The following is a 17,864-nucleotide window of genomic DNA, read 5'->3' as shown; positions in this document are numbered from 1 at the left end:
ACCACAGGCAGCCTACAATTCCAAGAGAACAATGTATTTCTCGTAAAAGGCCTCACTCATAATAAAAATGATCGCCTTGGATATTTTTTGTTAAGACGTATAATACTGTAAGAGTTTATTTGGATAGTTAGTAAGGCATTTTGGTATAATGGCTGTATAAAAAGAAAAATAATAATTCTAATTAAAAAATTGGCTACCTTTGGTTTTTAGATTGAGGCTGTTCCAAGGGCGCCATCTTTGAATATACAATTTTGAGATGCACAACATTTAGGACGAAGTTTGGATTTCGCATTAATTTTTTTAGTTCCTCAGAGATTCTCCTCCTTTCTATCAAGTGTGCTACAAGCTTTTATAACTGCAAATGTAGTACAAAGTACCGCTACGTCGAAAAGAGTTTGAAACTTATATTGAAGAACCAGAGAAAAGTCTCCTAGATCTCTAGTCTTTGAGGTCATGACGGGACGAACGAAGAACGAATGGATTTCACCACACAAACTGGCGCTTCTTACGCTAGTGCGGGAGTTGTGTACGTCCTCTCCTGAAAACTGTGTGACAAGAAGTTGTCATAGCTTATCTTTTTTGATGATTGACCTACTGCAAGTATGTTTTTTTAGAGATAGCTGTGTAGCCGTGTGTGTATACGTGTGTATGGAGGGCGGGGGATAGGGGGGGGGGGGTAGGGGTAGAAATTAAACAGTCTTTCAAATAAAGTTTTTCTGGTATGTACCATAGTTTTTAGTGATTTTCTTTGAACTTTTGTCAAAAATTCCCCAAAACTGCTTCTCATCTCCATCAATCAAATTTTGAGTTTAAAAAAACTCTTTTTTTTGTTACCTCTGACTGTTGAATACATTGCCCTGAGATGGCAGGTTTGGTTTTAGTTTTTGATTGTAGTAGTCCATAATTTAGAAACACAATAAATCACAATTTTGTAGCTTTGCATCCATCTAGAGATCAATACCTACAATTGTCTCTGTTGCATTAACTGATTTTGTTAATTAGCTTATTATTATTACTGATAAAAAAACCCTGAGGGTTTCCTTTGTCTGGCTTCTTGAGCTTGACTAACAAGCTGTCTTCATTTTCTTCATAGACCAGTTCCTCCATAATAATATCAGTGCAAGTTTGGATTCAGTAGCCATCCCTCACTTCCATTTTGATGATTTTATTGAAAATTATCAGTATTATCCACCCCTTTTCATGATTCTTTTCTAGTCCATCTACTGTACCTGTACAGTTTGTCCATACACTATAGTCTAGTCATTCTGTTTATAGATCTAATCTAGAGTCTAATATGGCAAATCACACATAACACTGTTTTATCAACTTCACATCTGAATTTCTTTCAGGCTCCTGACATGGGCATCACAGAACTCTGTCACCAACTGGGACAAATTGACAAGGAGCTGCCGTCACTCTTAGTGAACAGGTATGTTCTTGAGAAGCCATATTAGCCATATGCCAAGAATTGCAGTTCCATTGGAACCTCCAGCTGACTGAACCCCTGGGCCTTAAAAAAATGTCTGTTGTATGGTTTTATTTATGGAGTTTGACTGAAGAATTTAAAATCAGGACTTTGGAAAAGCGTCTGGCACAAAGAGTGTATGGATCCATTTTAAGGAGGTTCTCTTGTATACTGTACTTGTTAAATTTGCATGACACAGACCCAAGAGATTCTACACAGGCAGTCAATAGTCTATAGACATGTAGTAAGAGGTGTGTTCAGGGAGCACATCTACCCACCCCTCCCCTCCCCCCTTTTTCTATGCCCCTTGACCAACAAACAGTGGAACAGTATTTTCTTTTCAAGAGTTCTTGGAAATTCTGGCTATGCACCTGTAGTAAATCAAACTGTCATAACGGGTGTGGTAATTATGGGATGCTACCCCCGAATTATATCTCAAGGGAAGTACCAATACCCCCAAACATGATAGGGGTTAAATAATTTTTGAGCATTTAATTTAAGTTTATTATGAGTAACAAGTTACATTCATTTAAAGTTTAGCATGAGTAACAAGCTACATTTATTTAAGTTTATCATGAGTAACAAGCTACATTCATTTAAGTTTATCATGATTAACAAGCTACATTAAGCTGGCAATTTCTACTATTGTGCATGGTTTATTTCAGACTAGAACAAGTGTATGAGAATGGCTCATCTGGGGTGGTGGAATTCTTTAAGGCTATTGATGAACTGTGCGCTGATGACAATGCTATATATAAGGAAAGTCTATTTGGTAAGTGGCATTTCTAAAAAATTCTGAGTTTATTTTGCTTAGGTAGCTTTCCAAACATTAAATAAATACAGATAAATAAAGATAAAGGTTGATTTTAACAAAAAATGTAGGAAGTTGATGATAAAATAAAAATAAAGTTAAAATATTCTGTCTTTATTACATTGCTCTAGCTAATGTGCAGTATCCCACTAAACTTGGAATAGAGGAGTTGAATTGAGAAAAATTGGAATAGAGCAGTTGAATTTCCCCCACTTTTCTGTCTTTGCAGGTCTCTTTGCTCGGAGAGTGGGGCTGCTGTACCATCGAATGACCTTCAGTCAGATTGCTCACTTCTTCACTTTGTTTGAGAGATACATGTCTAGTGCTAAGCCTGATGTTGACTGTATGGACGAAAGCCTGGAGTGTACTGAAAATGAGATGCACATGGAAGATAAACAAGATCACAAAAGGTGACAAGATAATATTCTTGTGAAAGAGTTTTGACATGTCAGACCCATGGCAAGGATTTTGACCAATAATTTGCTTTATATTTATTTAATGAAACATCTGCTTTTCAGTATCTTGTCCTAGTTCGTAGTGTTACAGTACTTGCCATGGTAGTTTTAGCTGACCTCCCAATCAAGTATGGGGTAGTCATTTAAGCCATTGATCCCCTCCCTCCTGTCTATAGGCCTGAAATGCTCCCTATCATTGTCACCTGAACTACTGTACTATCTACTTCTACAGTATCTTTATGCCATTTTTCTGTTGTCCTTATCGACAGCATAACCAACGTCATAAACAACAACTGTGACGTCCAACATTAATCACATTATCAACAGAAACCAAAAATTCCTGCCATATTTGTATACACCTTTTTCAATTTAGGTTGCACCCGCGAATCGGTGTATTGTAACCTGCAGTTGTTTATAGGTAACATATAAATGGCTGAGTGCTGGTCTCTAAATGCCATGTGAACATTTAGAGCTACATAAACAAGAATGATAAAGCTTTCTAAACCAGCTGTGTTTGTTTTTATTCACACTTGTTTTTTATCTATTTGATACCCATGAAGGACTGGGGGTTACAACACCTGGATTCTCTGTGTCTAAGTGCAACCTTATTTGAAATAACTGTATAGTTCAGTTTACCTGTGTATGATTCACGCTTTATTCACACTTATTTTTATCAATTTGATACCCATGAAGGACTGGGGGTTACAACACCTGGATTCTCTGTGTCTAAGTGCAACCTTATTGAAATAACTGTATAGTTCAGTTTACCTGTATAATTCACGCTTTATTCACACTTATTTTTTTATCAATTTTGATACCCATGAAGGACTTGGGGTTACAATACCTGGGGCCGGTTCCTGGAAAGCCAATTAGCGCTAACCCAGGGTTAAATTAACCCTAACCCATGATTAAATTTTTACCCCCGGATTAGTTCTGTTCCCGAAACGCTCGTTAGCGCTAACTCTGGGTCAGTTTGGAGGTAAAATCTAACCCTGCTCGCGAGGTGGGTTAACTCGCTAACCCACTGTTTAGTTGGCGTAACACAGGCCTCCCAAACTTTGTAGTAGAACTAAAGCTTCATAAAATAAAGTTGTCGACAAAAAAAGACAAAACAATGTAGGGATCTAATATCCTAACATTTCGCTTTATTATGTGACCTTCGTTGCGATGCTGAATTGAAAATTGTGCTGGGACAGACAGAAAGTTACATGAAATTTATACTTGAAATGAATCTGTCTCACTAGTGTCACGCATCAACTTGAATCCTGCAAATGACACTTTTTTGGCCATGAAATGGAGGTAATTACAGGTGATGTAGAGGTGTTTTGGGGCTTTTCTGCGAAAATAAAATCACCAAAGGTAAATTTAAGTTGCTTTCTGTTGATATACTGGGTACCCTGTGTGAATTTTACTCCTCAAACCAGTTTTTCACTCGTTTAATCCAGGGTTAGTAATTTGGGGGATTACTTGTCTTTCGGGAATGGTGAGTTATCCGTCGGTTAGCTAACCTACGATTAGCGGATTTTAACCCGGGATTAGGCGCTGATTGAGGGTTAAGTTAATCGGCCTTCCAGGAACCGGCCCATGGATTCTGTGTCCAAGTGCAACCTTATTTAGAATAGGAATAGAATCAAAAAGCCCAAACTGTCGCGATCTCATACCAGAACAATGAATACAATACACCCAATGAGTCTGCCCTGAAGAAGTCTTATTAAGGACGAAACTTTGACAGAGTCGATTTCCAGTTTTTGGTGTATTATCTTATTTAGAATAGGTGTGTAGTACAGTGTATGATTGTCAATGTCACCATCATCACACATCATCACCATCATATTAATTTGCAGATTAGTTTATTGTTGCCATTTGCAGAATAAATTTCAATAACAGGAAAATTTTAGCAAATATAACTCAGTCATTACTACTATTAGAAAAAAAAGCAGTATTAACCATGTTCAAATCTTTTCCCAGTGATTTCATGTCCTTTATTAGCTCATCAAGCAGACAAGCTGAGTTCTTCCTCTCAAGTCAGGTGTGTCAAAGCAACTTGCAGTGGTGGCCAGACACTACTTCTATTATTCCTAATTCCATAAATGCTAGATAGCCAAATTACTTATCCTACCTCAAGGTTTACTTTTGCAGAATTATTTTCTCCTAAAAGTAACTTCATTGTTACTTTAGTCTGCTAAACCGCCATCCTTATGGTCAATCTATAAGCTTTTCTGTAAAACGTGAAAAAAACCATGCTCTTAGGGAGGTAGACTGACACTAGGTACAGCTCTGCAGGGGAATACTTTATTGTTCCTTAAGATCATACCCAAACACTGATGAACAGGTTTGTGATGCTACATGATTATTGCACATATCTCTTTTCCATGGATACTGATTCACCTTCCAGACCAGACTACAGACTAGACTCTTTCATGTTTCATTAACAGCCTCTTCCCCTGTTTTTCTTGGTCTCCCACTTCACCTGACAATCTCCTCCATTAGACCTCTATTGAGGGAGATTGGGTTTGAACCAGGTGCCCTTACTGCATATCCAAACTAGCAAAGGCAGTGAAATCATCAATTATCATTAAGTGGATCTTTTTGCAACATGGCATCATAATATACTGTGTTTTATTTGTGTTAGGCCTCAGCCATTCAAAGTAATGAATCACAGGCATTGCCCCCACAAGAACTTCAAAGCAAAATTTCCCAGCTGCAGAGAGCATCCAACGATATCCCAGAGACTGTAAGTTGTCAACAGGGAAGGCAATGTTAGAGTTTTTGGTTGCACTTTTGGGATACCCCACAGAGCTTTTATGGGCCCAAATAAATAAGCAAATAAGCATAAAAAACAAATCCATGTTGAAAAGCTTTTACAAATATACAGAAGAATTATGCATCAAACCAACAGATGAAGAGAATAAGGATGGGAGGCATTTTAACTCGAGGAGAACATGAATGTTCTATCGAAATAAATAACTGCCAATGTGAACTAAATTTTTGTACTGTTTGTCCTTCCTTCACCAGCACTACTTGAGCTACCTGAACTGCCTGCGAGTTGGAGAATACAAGCAAACTGTTGACAGCCTGCATCAATACTTTGACCAGCAACAGGGGAATAAAGCCAGCTCCAAGCCGGCTATAGAGGGTGCAGAGGTTATGGAGGAGAAGGGACAGAGCTTTAGATATGCTGCCATGAACCTTGCGGCCTTACACAGCAGACTGGGACACAGGTACACAGGGCGTGGTCAGTCTAGGTCTGGTGGAAAGTGGGTACTCTAAATCTGGGCTTTACACAATGTGCTTGTTCACAGGGATATGGGTATGCTAAGGGCGTGGTCACCATGGGTGTTAATAGGGACAAGGGTACACAAGGGGTGTGATCACCATGGAAGTTCACAGGAATATGGGTACATAAAGGGTGTGTTCACCATAGGTGTTAATAGGGACATGGGTACAACGGGGGTGGTCACCATGAGTGTTAATAGGGACATGGGTACATCAGGGGTGTGGTCACCATGGGTGTTAATAGGGACATGGGTACATTAGGAATGTGGTCACCGTGGGTGTTAATAGGGACATTGGTACATTAGGGTGTGGTCAACATGGGTGTTAATAGGGTCATGGGTACATTAGGGGTGTGGTCAACATGGGTGTTAATAGGGACATGGGTACACCAGGGGTGTGTTCACCATAGGTGTTAATAGGGACATGGGTACATCAGGGGTGTGGTCACCATGGGGGTTAATAGGGACATCGGTACATTAGGGATGTGGTCACCGTGGGCGTTAATAGGGACATGGGTACATTAGGGGTGTGATCAACATGGGTGTTAATAGGGTCATGGGTACATTAGGGGTGTGGTCAACATGGGTGTTAATAGGGACATGGGTACACCAGGGGTGTGTTCACCATAGGTGTTAATAGGGACATAGGTACATTAGGGGTGTGGTCAACATGGGTGTTAATGGGGACATGGGTACATCAGGAGTGTGGTCACCATGGGTGTTAATAGGGACATGGGTACATCAGGGGTGTGGTCACCATGGGTGTTAATAGGGACTTGGGTACATCAGGGGTGTGGTCACCATGGGTGTTAATAGGGACATGGGTACATTAGGGGTGTGGTCACCATGGGTGTTAATATAGTTGGGTAGCTGTCTATACACAGCGGACAAAAGCGCCAAACTTAGTATAATTATAGCCTATGAGATGGTAATTAATATTGAGAACGGTGCCCACGGGTACCATTAGCGGATCCATAGATAAAGAGCAATTCTTTTTTTTTTAGAAATCTGGTGTTGCGGGTACCCTGCGGTGAGATTTTCATACCTTTTCATGAGGCAAAAAAGATAAAAATGCACATATTTGAAAACGTTTTCTATCATTTGAGCTGTACTCTATCGAATTCCGAAAAAAAAACCCGCATAAATAGCTATAAAAAAGCTACATTTGAAGAAGAAGGAAATCTACTGAACCCAGGCTCTGCGCGGCCTTTTTTTACATCCCTCTTGCTAACATACAAATATAATAATAATATGACTGATTTCCGTCCATCAAATAAGCACAATAGGTGGTGCACATGAATTTCACCAGAAATTTTCTTTCAATGAGCTGTCTAAGCATTATATTAAGGGTTACAGAGCTTTGAATCAACCAGCGCGGCTGTAATTAATAGGCCCGTCACCAGGAAAATATCAGCTACGGATGAGGGAGATTTTTTATAGCCTGTTGTGCGTTGATAAAATATATCATGACAACCGGGATTATTTGTTTATCTTTCCATTACGGCCCTATGTTATTTTTTAAATCAAATTATCACAATTGTTTCCGAGGCGAGAGCCTCGCTCTTCCCCATGCTAGTTACGGGCCAAAGCGGCCAGTGGTGGCTGGAGTTTACGGATATGGCGCTCAAAACCATCTGATCGTTTATAACTTACATAGAATAATTCTGGCTTACGTCAGGTTTGGGCCTAAACGTGTCCTCCTAAGGTTGACGCTAGTACCGTTTACACTAGAGTTTTTGTACACTTGTTTATAGCACCGTCGAAGGAAAAATCTTCTGTTTGGAAAAGAAATCCCAACGGAACTTGCACACAAGCTAGCGTACCCGCATCATTCTAAAGACTCTTTCAGTTTATTTCAGAATGACTTTTTTCCCTTTTATTACAATAACGATCCGCCGATCACTGATCGTGCGCCTTAGAAAAAGCCTCTAAAACTCTGTCCTTTAGTAAAAATTGGTTAAAGGATTTCTCATTCCCGAAATCTCCCAAGCGTGTCTCATGCGCATTGTGGAGCTTGGACATCACAAAAAAGGTACGTACCATTTTCATCAGCTTCCACTTATATATTCTGATAATATATTATATTCTATAAGCCTAACAAAAGCTCTGCACCTTTTTTGTCATCCTCTCTCGCTTCCTGGAAACCTTTCCTTTACTTATGCCCCACGGCTTTTTCCAACCCTGAGGTCATCATTAAGACATCTTTAAGTTAAACACATAGTCCTCTATTGCTGCGGCGATTCGTTGGAGGTTGGTTGCTATCCTGTTAAAAGCATGCGATACGTTCAACCTCTACACTATAATGCACACGTAGGGAGAAATAAGCAGTCACCTTTTTTTTGTCTTAAAGGCTTTCGAGCATTAATACCGCAAATTTGTCAAATTTGTCTGTGCCATTTTGCGACAAAGAGTTTCTACAGATTTTTCTTCTGCAAAACATCTAAATCCTTAAATATTCTCAAGAAAAGATTCACAAACTAATAACTTTGATTGAGGAGGCATATCTAAAGCATCTCGTTTTTCTGTGGTGTCTAGGTGTCAGACACTTACAAAGCCCCCTATTAAATCCATCTCTACCTCTTTGTAGCCAACGTCAAAATACCCGATAATTGCAATAATACCAGATTTAAAAGAAATATATTTAAATTCAAGACAAAAGTTCATATTTAGTAGGTTATTGACATTGTAAGTCCTTGATACATAAAGTATGAGCCTTTTTTCACCTAAAACACACGATTTTATGAGGTACTTACAGCGTATATTATGCCAATATAAGCCGCCATCTTGGATAACCGTGAGGGGGATTGGGTCTAGCCTTGAAAACATTTTCTCTTAGATAAAGAGTTTTAATGCAGCCGACGACAGTTTTATCTTGAAATATTAACAAATAGGATTATATTTCCCCAACTAGATTAAAACAATCAGATATATCGCCTTAGTTTTGGAAATATAAGGTCTTTTAAATTTCACCACAGGAAGCCCGTGATTGACGCTTTTTTTCTAATTTTTATTCCGTTACTACACGAAATCCTCAAGTGGAACCGGTGGGCACCGGTCTCAATATTAATTAGCATCCTCTTGACTATCTTTGTGCCAAGTTTGGTGCTTTTGTCCGCTATGTATAGATTGAAACACTAAGCTACAGGACTAATAGGGACATCAGGGGTGTGGTCACCATGGGTGTTAATAGGGACATGGGTACATCAGGGTTGTGGTCACCATAGGTGTTAATAGCGACATGGGTGCATTAGGGGTGTGGTCACCATGGGTGTTAATAGGGACATGGTGATGTATGACACATGACTTTCGAAGCAGTCACATAAAGGGCGTGGTCATCACGGGCATCCATTGGGACATGTGTTAATCAGGGGCGTGGTCATATTAGGTGTGTATGTTTATTGGACATGCAAACAATAGAGGCGTGATCATCATGTGAGTTCACAGGGACACGTGTTAATCAGGGGCGTGGTCATTAGGGGGAGCCCATGGGGGCATGGGTACTCGGTACATCAGGGACAGTGCTATCCTTTAATTTGTTGGTTTTGTATGAAATGACGGATGAAATTAGCTTTAATCATTTTTAAATCCGATCCATTGTTTAGCATGGCTCTGTTGTACAGTAACCATAAAAATAATTCATACATTATATATGAATGATTTTGTTTTCAAAAATGATAATTGAAATGTAAAAAGAGCTCTATTCCATTGTTACAACATATGTAATACTGTATATATATAAATACATAATAATTATGTTTTCAAAAATGATAAAAGCTTTTGTTATGTAAAATATGAAATGATATACCAGGGGTTAAATTTGAGATACCAGTCTTGATTAACCCTTAATTTTGCATTTTCTTCTCAGAAAAGAAGCCTTGCTAGCCCTACAGGAAGCCATCAACATGGCACAGGAGAAAGATGACCATGTCTGCTTGGAGCACTGTCTGGTGAGTCCTTCCTCTGTAATTAATGATGAGTGATGGAGCACTGTCTGGTGAGTCCTTCCTCTGTAATTAATGATGAGTGATGGAGCACGGTCTGGTGAGTCCTTCCTTTGTTATTAATGAGTGATGGAGCACTGTCTGCTCAGTCTTTCCTCTGTTAATACAGATGCGTGGACTGATGGTGGGAAGGAGGGTGATTTTACTATGACTAATTATTATACAGTTATAGTGTTTATTATAAATATGGTAATGATTATGCTACTGCTGCTGCTGCTGATAAATTTGGTCATGATTTTGGTGATGGTGATGGCAAGTAATATGGTTATGGTAATGATTATGATCAAATATGGTTATGATAATAATGATGATGATGATAGATATGGTTTTATTTATGGTAATGATGATAGATATGGTGTCATGATTATTGTGATGATGATAAATTTTGTGTTGATGATAAATATGGCTAGAAGATTATAGATTTGGTTATAATTATGCTCAATACAATAATGGAAATGATACCTGATTATGATAATGAAAAGGGTGATTTCGATTTTGATCATGGTCATGAATGTGATTATGGTGACTGTTTGAACTGCTGGTCATGCATTGGTGCTAATTCGTAGAGTTTAGTTTTGTGTAACTAATATCATGTTCCCCTCTAGCTATTGCTGTATCACCTTGAACAAGAAGGCAGTACACAAGCTTCAGAACTTCTTGATAGATCTGTAACCAGGGCGAAAGAACTCAAACTACCGGTATTTTTACCTCCTGCAATATAAAAAAAACTATGTACTATGTGTTCTTTGTACAATCTCTCACTAAAAGGGATTGGACCACCCACAGCCAACACCTTTTGAATTCAAACCTAAATAAAAAATGACCAGTTGTTGCCACGATTAGGAAAATACTAGGTGGGTTATATGAATTTTTAAAGATTCATCCAGTTGGTAATTCTATTGGCATCATATCATTTTGAAATATGTGTATATCAAGGAAAATAAGCTTGAGTGAAGTCAAGTAGGGCCTAAAAGAGTGTGCGCACCTATGTTGTTACGTCTTTATGTCACTAGTGTGCACTAGGCATTACAAGGTTACAAGCTTGTTGATGTTGTTGTTTCTGCAGTACATGACATCTCTTAGCATGTTGACCCAGACTCTGCATGATGTGCATGTGGGAATGCCGCCCCCAAAGTGAGTACCAGTATAAAATGGCACAATAACTCTATGCCGCTGCTGAATGTTCCCATTGAGAAGATGGAGACAGAGTGAGGGATATCTGTGTTGGGTTATTTTGTACAATTTGCCAGCAATGCTGAGTTTACAGCAGTCTTGTTTGCAATTTGTCTAGCTAGTTACGCCTTGTAAAGTCAGGCAAAGAGTAACAGTACCGTAGTACCCATTGGGACCAGAAGGAGGCATGCTCCCCCTTTTTTCCCTCTGAAACTATAAGGCGGTTACCAGAATGGGCGTGGCTTTGAACCCCCCTCCCCCTCCCCACCACCACCAGTTTCATTTTTTGATGGCCACTATTGCCTTTAATTTTTGTTAGAGTCTTTTCTATAAAAAGTTTGTTTTCTGTTTTATATTAAAATTGTGAAACCTGTTCATAGAGTATTGCAGGTGCTGTCTACCATCAGTACCATCAACTCTCAAAACTCGCTACAAGATCTTACAGAAACCACATTTGCCACAAGGGCTGCAGTCTGGCAACTGTATGGTAAAAGGTAAGAATAGTAAGACCATGGGAGGGGGATGGGTGGGAAATCCAACTAAACAGTAAGACCCTGCCAGGGGTGGAAGGTAAATATCACAGAAATCATCCTTTTTTAGATGGTAAGCAGCTGTTGGAGACACTGATCTTTCATTTGAATAATCAAATCTTGCTTGTGGTGCTTGGCTTTTAGGACGCTTATCTAAGAATACCTATCTAGAGAATACAGTTTGTACTAAAAAGTCTGAATTTGTGATTCCAAAAAAAGTCTCCCCATCCAAGAGCCCCATGGCCATCTGCTGGGATTTGCCACAATACAGCATGTATTCAAAGAAAATGGTCTTTACATCTTAAAAATCGGCACTGAAAGACAGTTCAGTTTGGCATACCAGAATGAGGCTTGGGTTGGTATTAAACTGTGGAGACGCCAGTCGTACTGCAAGCCAAAGTCCCCAATTCATGCACAGAATCAAAAACACCTCGTTAATAAGTTTTTGGCCGACAGAGATAAACAACTACTATGGAAATCAGCACAACAGGATTAAACCATATGAACCAGGCCTTAAAGCATACTAATTCAAACATATTAATTTTTCAATTTAAAAAAAAAACCAATAAATCTGGTATTATTTGTTATTGTTATTATTTGTTGTTAACTTATTCTTCCAGCCGTATGTCCAGTGTGTTCAGTCAAATGGTGCTTTACCGCAATGCGCCCACATGCAGTCACACCAGCGGTACCACACACAAGCCTTCAGACACACAAGTCAGCAGTCTAACTGGTCAGCAGTCTGACATGCAAGATGGTGAAGCACGGTGTTTATCGTTGTGTAACCTGGCCAAGGTCTATGCAGATCAGGTAAAAGTTTGCAAAGACTCATGGGCGATTTTCACTCCTTCCACAAAATATAATTCAAATACAATCTCCATGCATTCTTGGAAGTTAAACAAAGTTTTAAAATTCTCAATTAACCTGGACAACGAAAAAAAATTACAAAAAAGTTCTGACATAATGACAAAGTATTACGTCTTTGATAATTAATCAGTCTGATATCGTGATTCTAGAAAAGAGCTTAGCCATTCACCTGTTTTTGCTGTTGTTGTTTTTTTGATTGTTGTTGTTTTGTTTTCCAATGGTGTCAGTGCTTACTAATGAGGCATATTCTTGGCCAGGGCCTGTATGACGAGTCTCAAGAAATCATTCAATTCTGCAAACAGAACTTTCCAAAGCCTACAAATCTTTCAAAGGTGACCTTTCTTTATTCATGGTAATGTTGGCAGTTGGTTATTTTTTTATCCTTGCAGATAGATATAAAGCAAACAAATATGTTTGCTTCTTCTTTCCAAGCAAACCCTTTGGCATTTTTTAACCAATCAATTTGGTAGGTTTGCAATTTAACTAGAGTGACTGACTGAGTTATGTCTCTGTTGGAAATCATAGAGCACTTAAAACAGAAAAATAATAAATAAAAATCCTGGGGCTTTTAGCGTATCATCCTATCTGTTTCAATTTTAGACAATCTTTATTTCAGATATGGATGGTGACTGAGGCGATCATTTCTCACGACGCCGCAGTCATTCAAGGCAATCAAGACAAGGCACAGGAAGCTGCCAAACAAATAGCAGGCCTGGACACCCAGCAAGCCAGATACAGGTGCCCAGTCCCTACTCGACCGTGACCCTCTTAGATGACATCATACACTTGCTATACTTACCCTGGCCTTTTTGTGATCTGTTTGCGTTTGGGTGTGCTGCAATGTGTTATTTTATCTTTTTAAAGCCGCATCGCCATCAATTTTCTTCCGGTCGGTCACAGTACGTGACAATCTCCGATTATTTTTAACGGAAAACGCGAACAATATTTCAAAATTGTGAAAGCAGTGTGTCTATTGGAAGTTTCTTTGAGGGTGTGATTGATAATTCAGAGCGGATGGCCTGTTAAATAGCGCAGACTCTAATATATTCTTTTGTCTCTCTCTGGTGACAATGCCGCTTCAAGTGGCCACCGTCTTTATGATGAATATCATATAGAAAAGGATAGTATTTGACGATACTTCAATAAAAAGTGACCCACTTGGCGGCCAAGGTGGGGGGAGTACCGCACTAGTTCAATACTTTGACAAATGTATGCATGGCATTGTCCCTTCCATTGTTTTACTTCATTTTCTCATACGCTCCAGTGGCCTCCATTTCAGGCAAAGCCATGCATAAATTTTCCAAAGTATTGGACAACCCTCCCCTCAAAAGCACCAATTCACAACAAGATAATGCCTCCGCCAGTTTATGTACGCTAATACGAGCAACGAAATCATTCTACTCGTCTCGCAACAAATGAAAAAGTTTGTTGAAGAAAACAGAAGGTCATTCTACTTTTTTTTGCTCGTTCGCTTTCTTTTTTCAGTGTGCTAACTGCATTAATACTTGTAGAACTGCTGTGAACATGCTGCTCGAGGGGCGCTTCTCTGAGGCGCACACTCTGCTACTCAGCATTCAAGAGAAGTGCAGGTGTGTAAGCCAAGTATCAGGCGATTTTATTTACTTCATAAGGAATGAAATAAGGCCCTGAAACTCAGCCTAGCGAGTCTACCACCATCACCTCACTACAATAAAAGCTCTAATAAACCCAGGGGCGACTTTTTTTTGTCGCATAGAGGTGGAGCTTATTAGGAGGTGCGCTTGATAGAGAGAGGGGGCTTATTACTCCATCTCTTTTTTTCCCGATATTGACACTAGGTACGGTGTCTTTTTCCCTTACCAGGGAACTATAAATTGAACTTAACTGAATTACCTTGGCTAATAAGTGTATGCCTTTAAGCATGCTGTTTGAATGAGCGAACTGATATGTTGCCCTTCTCTGTGCACAGTAAGATGGTCAGTCTGAACGAAGGGAAATACTCAGCAGCAGAGCTACACTTACAGTATGTACACCATCAGGGATTCCGTATTATTTTGTTTTGGAATCTCCATATGTCTATCCCTTGTTGGAAACCCCTTCACATCTATCTCTTGCTGGGGAATTCCCCCCCCCCCCCATATGTTCTTTATTGGAGAATCCCTTTACATCTTTCATTTGATAGGGAATCTCCTGGCATGTATCTTGTTTGCGAATCCCCACACATTAACCTTTGTTGGGGAATCACCTCAAATCTATTTGTCGTTCGGGATTCCCTTTGAATCTTCCCTTTGTCACTGAATCTCTTCACATCTATCCCTTGTTTTTAAATCCCCTCACATTCATCCTTTGTTGGGGAATCCCCTCAAATCTATTCGTTATTCGGAATTACCTTTGAAACTACCCTTTGTTAAGGAATCTCCTCAAATTTACCCCTTGTTTGGGAGTCCTCTCAGATTATCATTGATTGGAAATAAGCCAGTTTTGTACCAATCACATGTTGTATTGTTTTCAGCGTACTCTTAGCACTAGCGCAGCTGTATATCTTATCGGGGAATCCTCTCTCTGCCCTGACCCATTTAATCGACTGCTTGACGCTCGCGGGTGCTCATTACCAGACCGAGTCTGCTGCGCGCGCTTCGCTTCTCATCGCTCAGTTACAGGTAAAAGAAACATTGATGGAGAGGTCTTGAAATGTCGTAATTTAGAAATTTTAATCGGACCTCTGGTATGATAATGCATATAAATGATAGTGGTGGTCAAAGTATTTTAGGCTACGTCTTTTAATTACAGATTTTCCCGGAAGCACTTAAAGGCTGATAAAGATATTACGAGTTAGTCGTATGCGACTTGCCCTCTACACCTCTACAACTCGAGTCGTAGAGTGTAAATCAGCCTACGACTCCGCTACGATGCTCAACTATGAAAGTCGTAGTGTGTAATTCAGTGCTAAGACATGTCGTACGCAGGTCGCATACGACTAAGTCGTGCTGTCTAAATCAGTGTTAACAAACGACAACCCCTTGGCCCCCTGCCTTCGATGACGTCACTGTTGATGTCGCCCAAGAATCTAAGCACTGAAATGGTCTTTTTGCAGCTGCTTTTGGGATTGCCAGGCAAAGCGTTAGAACTTGTCAAGTCCAACATGGTACAGATACTCGCACACGGTAAGTACATTTACTCTAGCTATAAATAGGCCGTTTTCCAGGGCGACTTGCGACCAAGGCGACTTGCATTAAGAAATCATGCGACTTTTCGGGTGGCAAACTCGCGCTCCGTTTTTTGGCGGCAAAATAAGAACAACAAAAAGCAACCTTTTCAGTGCTCCAGCCAGAAAAAAACGAATCAGCCAGAAAGTTTCTTTGTCAAAAGATGCTTATTTTCATTGAAAGCTTTTTTTTCACCGCTGTCTGGTGTGATGGCCACAGCCATTTCGTGTTAATTTTGAATTCATGGCGTGACTTTGTTTACAGCCGTCTTTTTCCAAACATCGCATTTCAAGCCCCTTCAAACAGGATGTCTAGCTTCAAGTTTTGACTAAAAATGAGCAAAATATTGTCTGACGGCCGCAAGTAAACCCATACCCTCGTTTTGTAATTCAAAATGCAAATTGTACTTTTTTTTCTATACTCTGTTACATCAAAATAGCTCTGTTCTGTCCCTTAGGGCGATTATGTTTAGGGACCATATTGTTGACACTGCTGTTTTTGTTGTTGTGCGCTTTTGGCTGATACCTGTCGCAAAATATTGTCTGACGGCCGCAAGTAAACCCATACCCTCGTTTTGTAATTCAAAATGCAAATTGTACTTTTTTTTCTATACTCTGTTACATCAAAATAGCTCTGTTCTGTCCCTTAGGGCGATTATGTTTAGGGACCATATTGTTGACACTGCTGTTTTTGTTGTTGTGCGCTTTTGGCTGATACCTGTCTTATGTGTCGCTGCTTCTGTTGATGCTATTTTTGTTGTAGTTGTTGTCAGTACTGTTGTTGTTGTTCTTGTTGTGTGCTGTTGACTTTGTCTTTGGTGATGTTCTTTTGTAATAAATACTACCCACACCAATGTTGTTGATTGTGGTTGTTTGTTATGTCTGCTAGTCTTGTAATGGTAACTGCTCTTCTAACTGTTACCAAATCCTTTTACTTTATTACTTGTTTCTCATCCTCAGGCTCACTGTATACGCAAAGCTGTGCCTTGTTTCTTCTCGTCAAGTGCGAAGTTGCTGCACATTCGCCTGAAGGAGCCAATGAGAAGAGAAAATCTAGTACGTTACCGTAGCTCGAGACACTCTGTAAGATTATGTCACGCAAGTCGGATTCAGATTATGTCACGCAAGTCGGATTCAGATTCTAAAAAGTTCCTACAATCATATTTCCCCACAGCACATGTGCGTACCCCTTAGACCCTTAATACTTTTCTTTTATAACTCTGTCTGATTTCTTTCTTCAAACCCAGCGTTGTTGTCCGCGCTGCCCACTCTAGCTCGCGCGCTCGAGGGATTCAGGAAACTGCGAGCGATGCAGAGGATCTGCGACTTACTTTACTACCAGGTACAATGACAACTAAGTAGTATTAGAGGCACCAGTAGAGGCTTATTTTAAGAGGGTAACAACACGGTTGTGCTGGTGGTGATGGTAGTTTTAGGATAATGTGAATGATAGTGGATTTATGATGATGATGATGATGATGATGATGATGATGATGATGATGATGATGATGATGATGATGATGATGATGATGATGATGATGATGATGATGATGATGATGATGATGATGATGATGATGATGATGATGCTCGTGACGCTGCTTATGATGCTTCTGATTTTGATTATCATTTTTAAAAAAACGTCGATAATACTTCCCAGCATGCCCCACAATATTTCGTTCTCAGCATGCCCCGAGATCACCCTTTCCCGACATGCCCTACGATCTGTTCCATCTCTCAAATGTCTTAATCTTTTTGTTGTATCTCTAGGCACGAATCTATAATGAGCTTGGTTACCAAGAAGAACGCAATCACTACAGCGCGGAGTGTTGTAAATTGCTACAGGACCCGCTGGTCAAGAATACCGCAGGCCGCTCTTTCTGTTGCTTGTAAATGGTGCAATGGATATAATATTTTACCAATAAAAGATAGAAGTGATGCGTTTCTTGCTATCATTATACACATACAGTGTTTCATACACAAAGCAAAACAAAACAATAGAGAAAATAAAAAATATAAAATAAAAAATATTTTACTAGTATTACTATATGTAAACGTGTAGTATGCCAGTAACTGTTCCCCACGGATTAACTGAAATCACTCTAT

At 39.6% G+C, this 17,864-nt stretch overlaps 1 protein-coding gene across 1 annotated transcript; it reads left to right on the top strand.

The window, feature by feature from the left end:
- The first annotated feature begins 207 nt into the window (after positions 1–207).
- On the top strand, positions 208–17,698 carry LOC5505700 (anaphase-promoting complex subunit 5). Its single transcript, XM_032374034.2, has 21 exons — positions 208–600; positions 1,350–1,429; positions 2,131–2,237; positions 2,506–2,686; positions 4,700–4,760; positions 5,364–5,465; positions 5,747–5,952; positions 9,872–9,953; positions 10,613–10,705; positions 11,074–11,141; positions 11,561–11,674; positions 12,331–12,520; positions 12,835–12,909; positions 13,194–13,315; positions 14,089–14,166; positions 14,526–14,579; positions 15,069–15,216; positions 15,651–15,720; positions 16,722–16,817; positions 17,009–17,103; positions 17,529–17,698. The coding sequence occupies exons 1-21, from the start codon at positions 454–456 to the stop codon at positions 17,649–17,651; spliced, it is 2,292 nt and encodes a 763-aa protein (XP_032229925.2). The 5' UTR covers positions 208–453; the 3' UTR covers positions 17,652–17,698.
- Positions 17,699–17,864: the final 166 nt, after the last annotated feature.

The sequence above is a fragment of the Nematostella vectensis genome, chromosome 8 (assembly GCF_932526225.1).
Source record: "Nematostella vectensis chromosome 8, jaNemVect1.1, whole genome shotgun sequence".
NCBI lineage: Eukaryota > Metazoa > Cnidaria > Anthozoa > Actiniaria > Edwardsiidae > Nematostella > Nematostella vectensis.
Note: the sequence above shows the minus strand (reverse complement) of the source record. Positions and strands in the feature narration are given on the sequence as shown.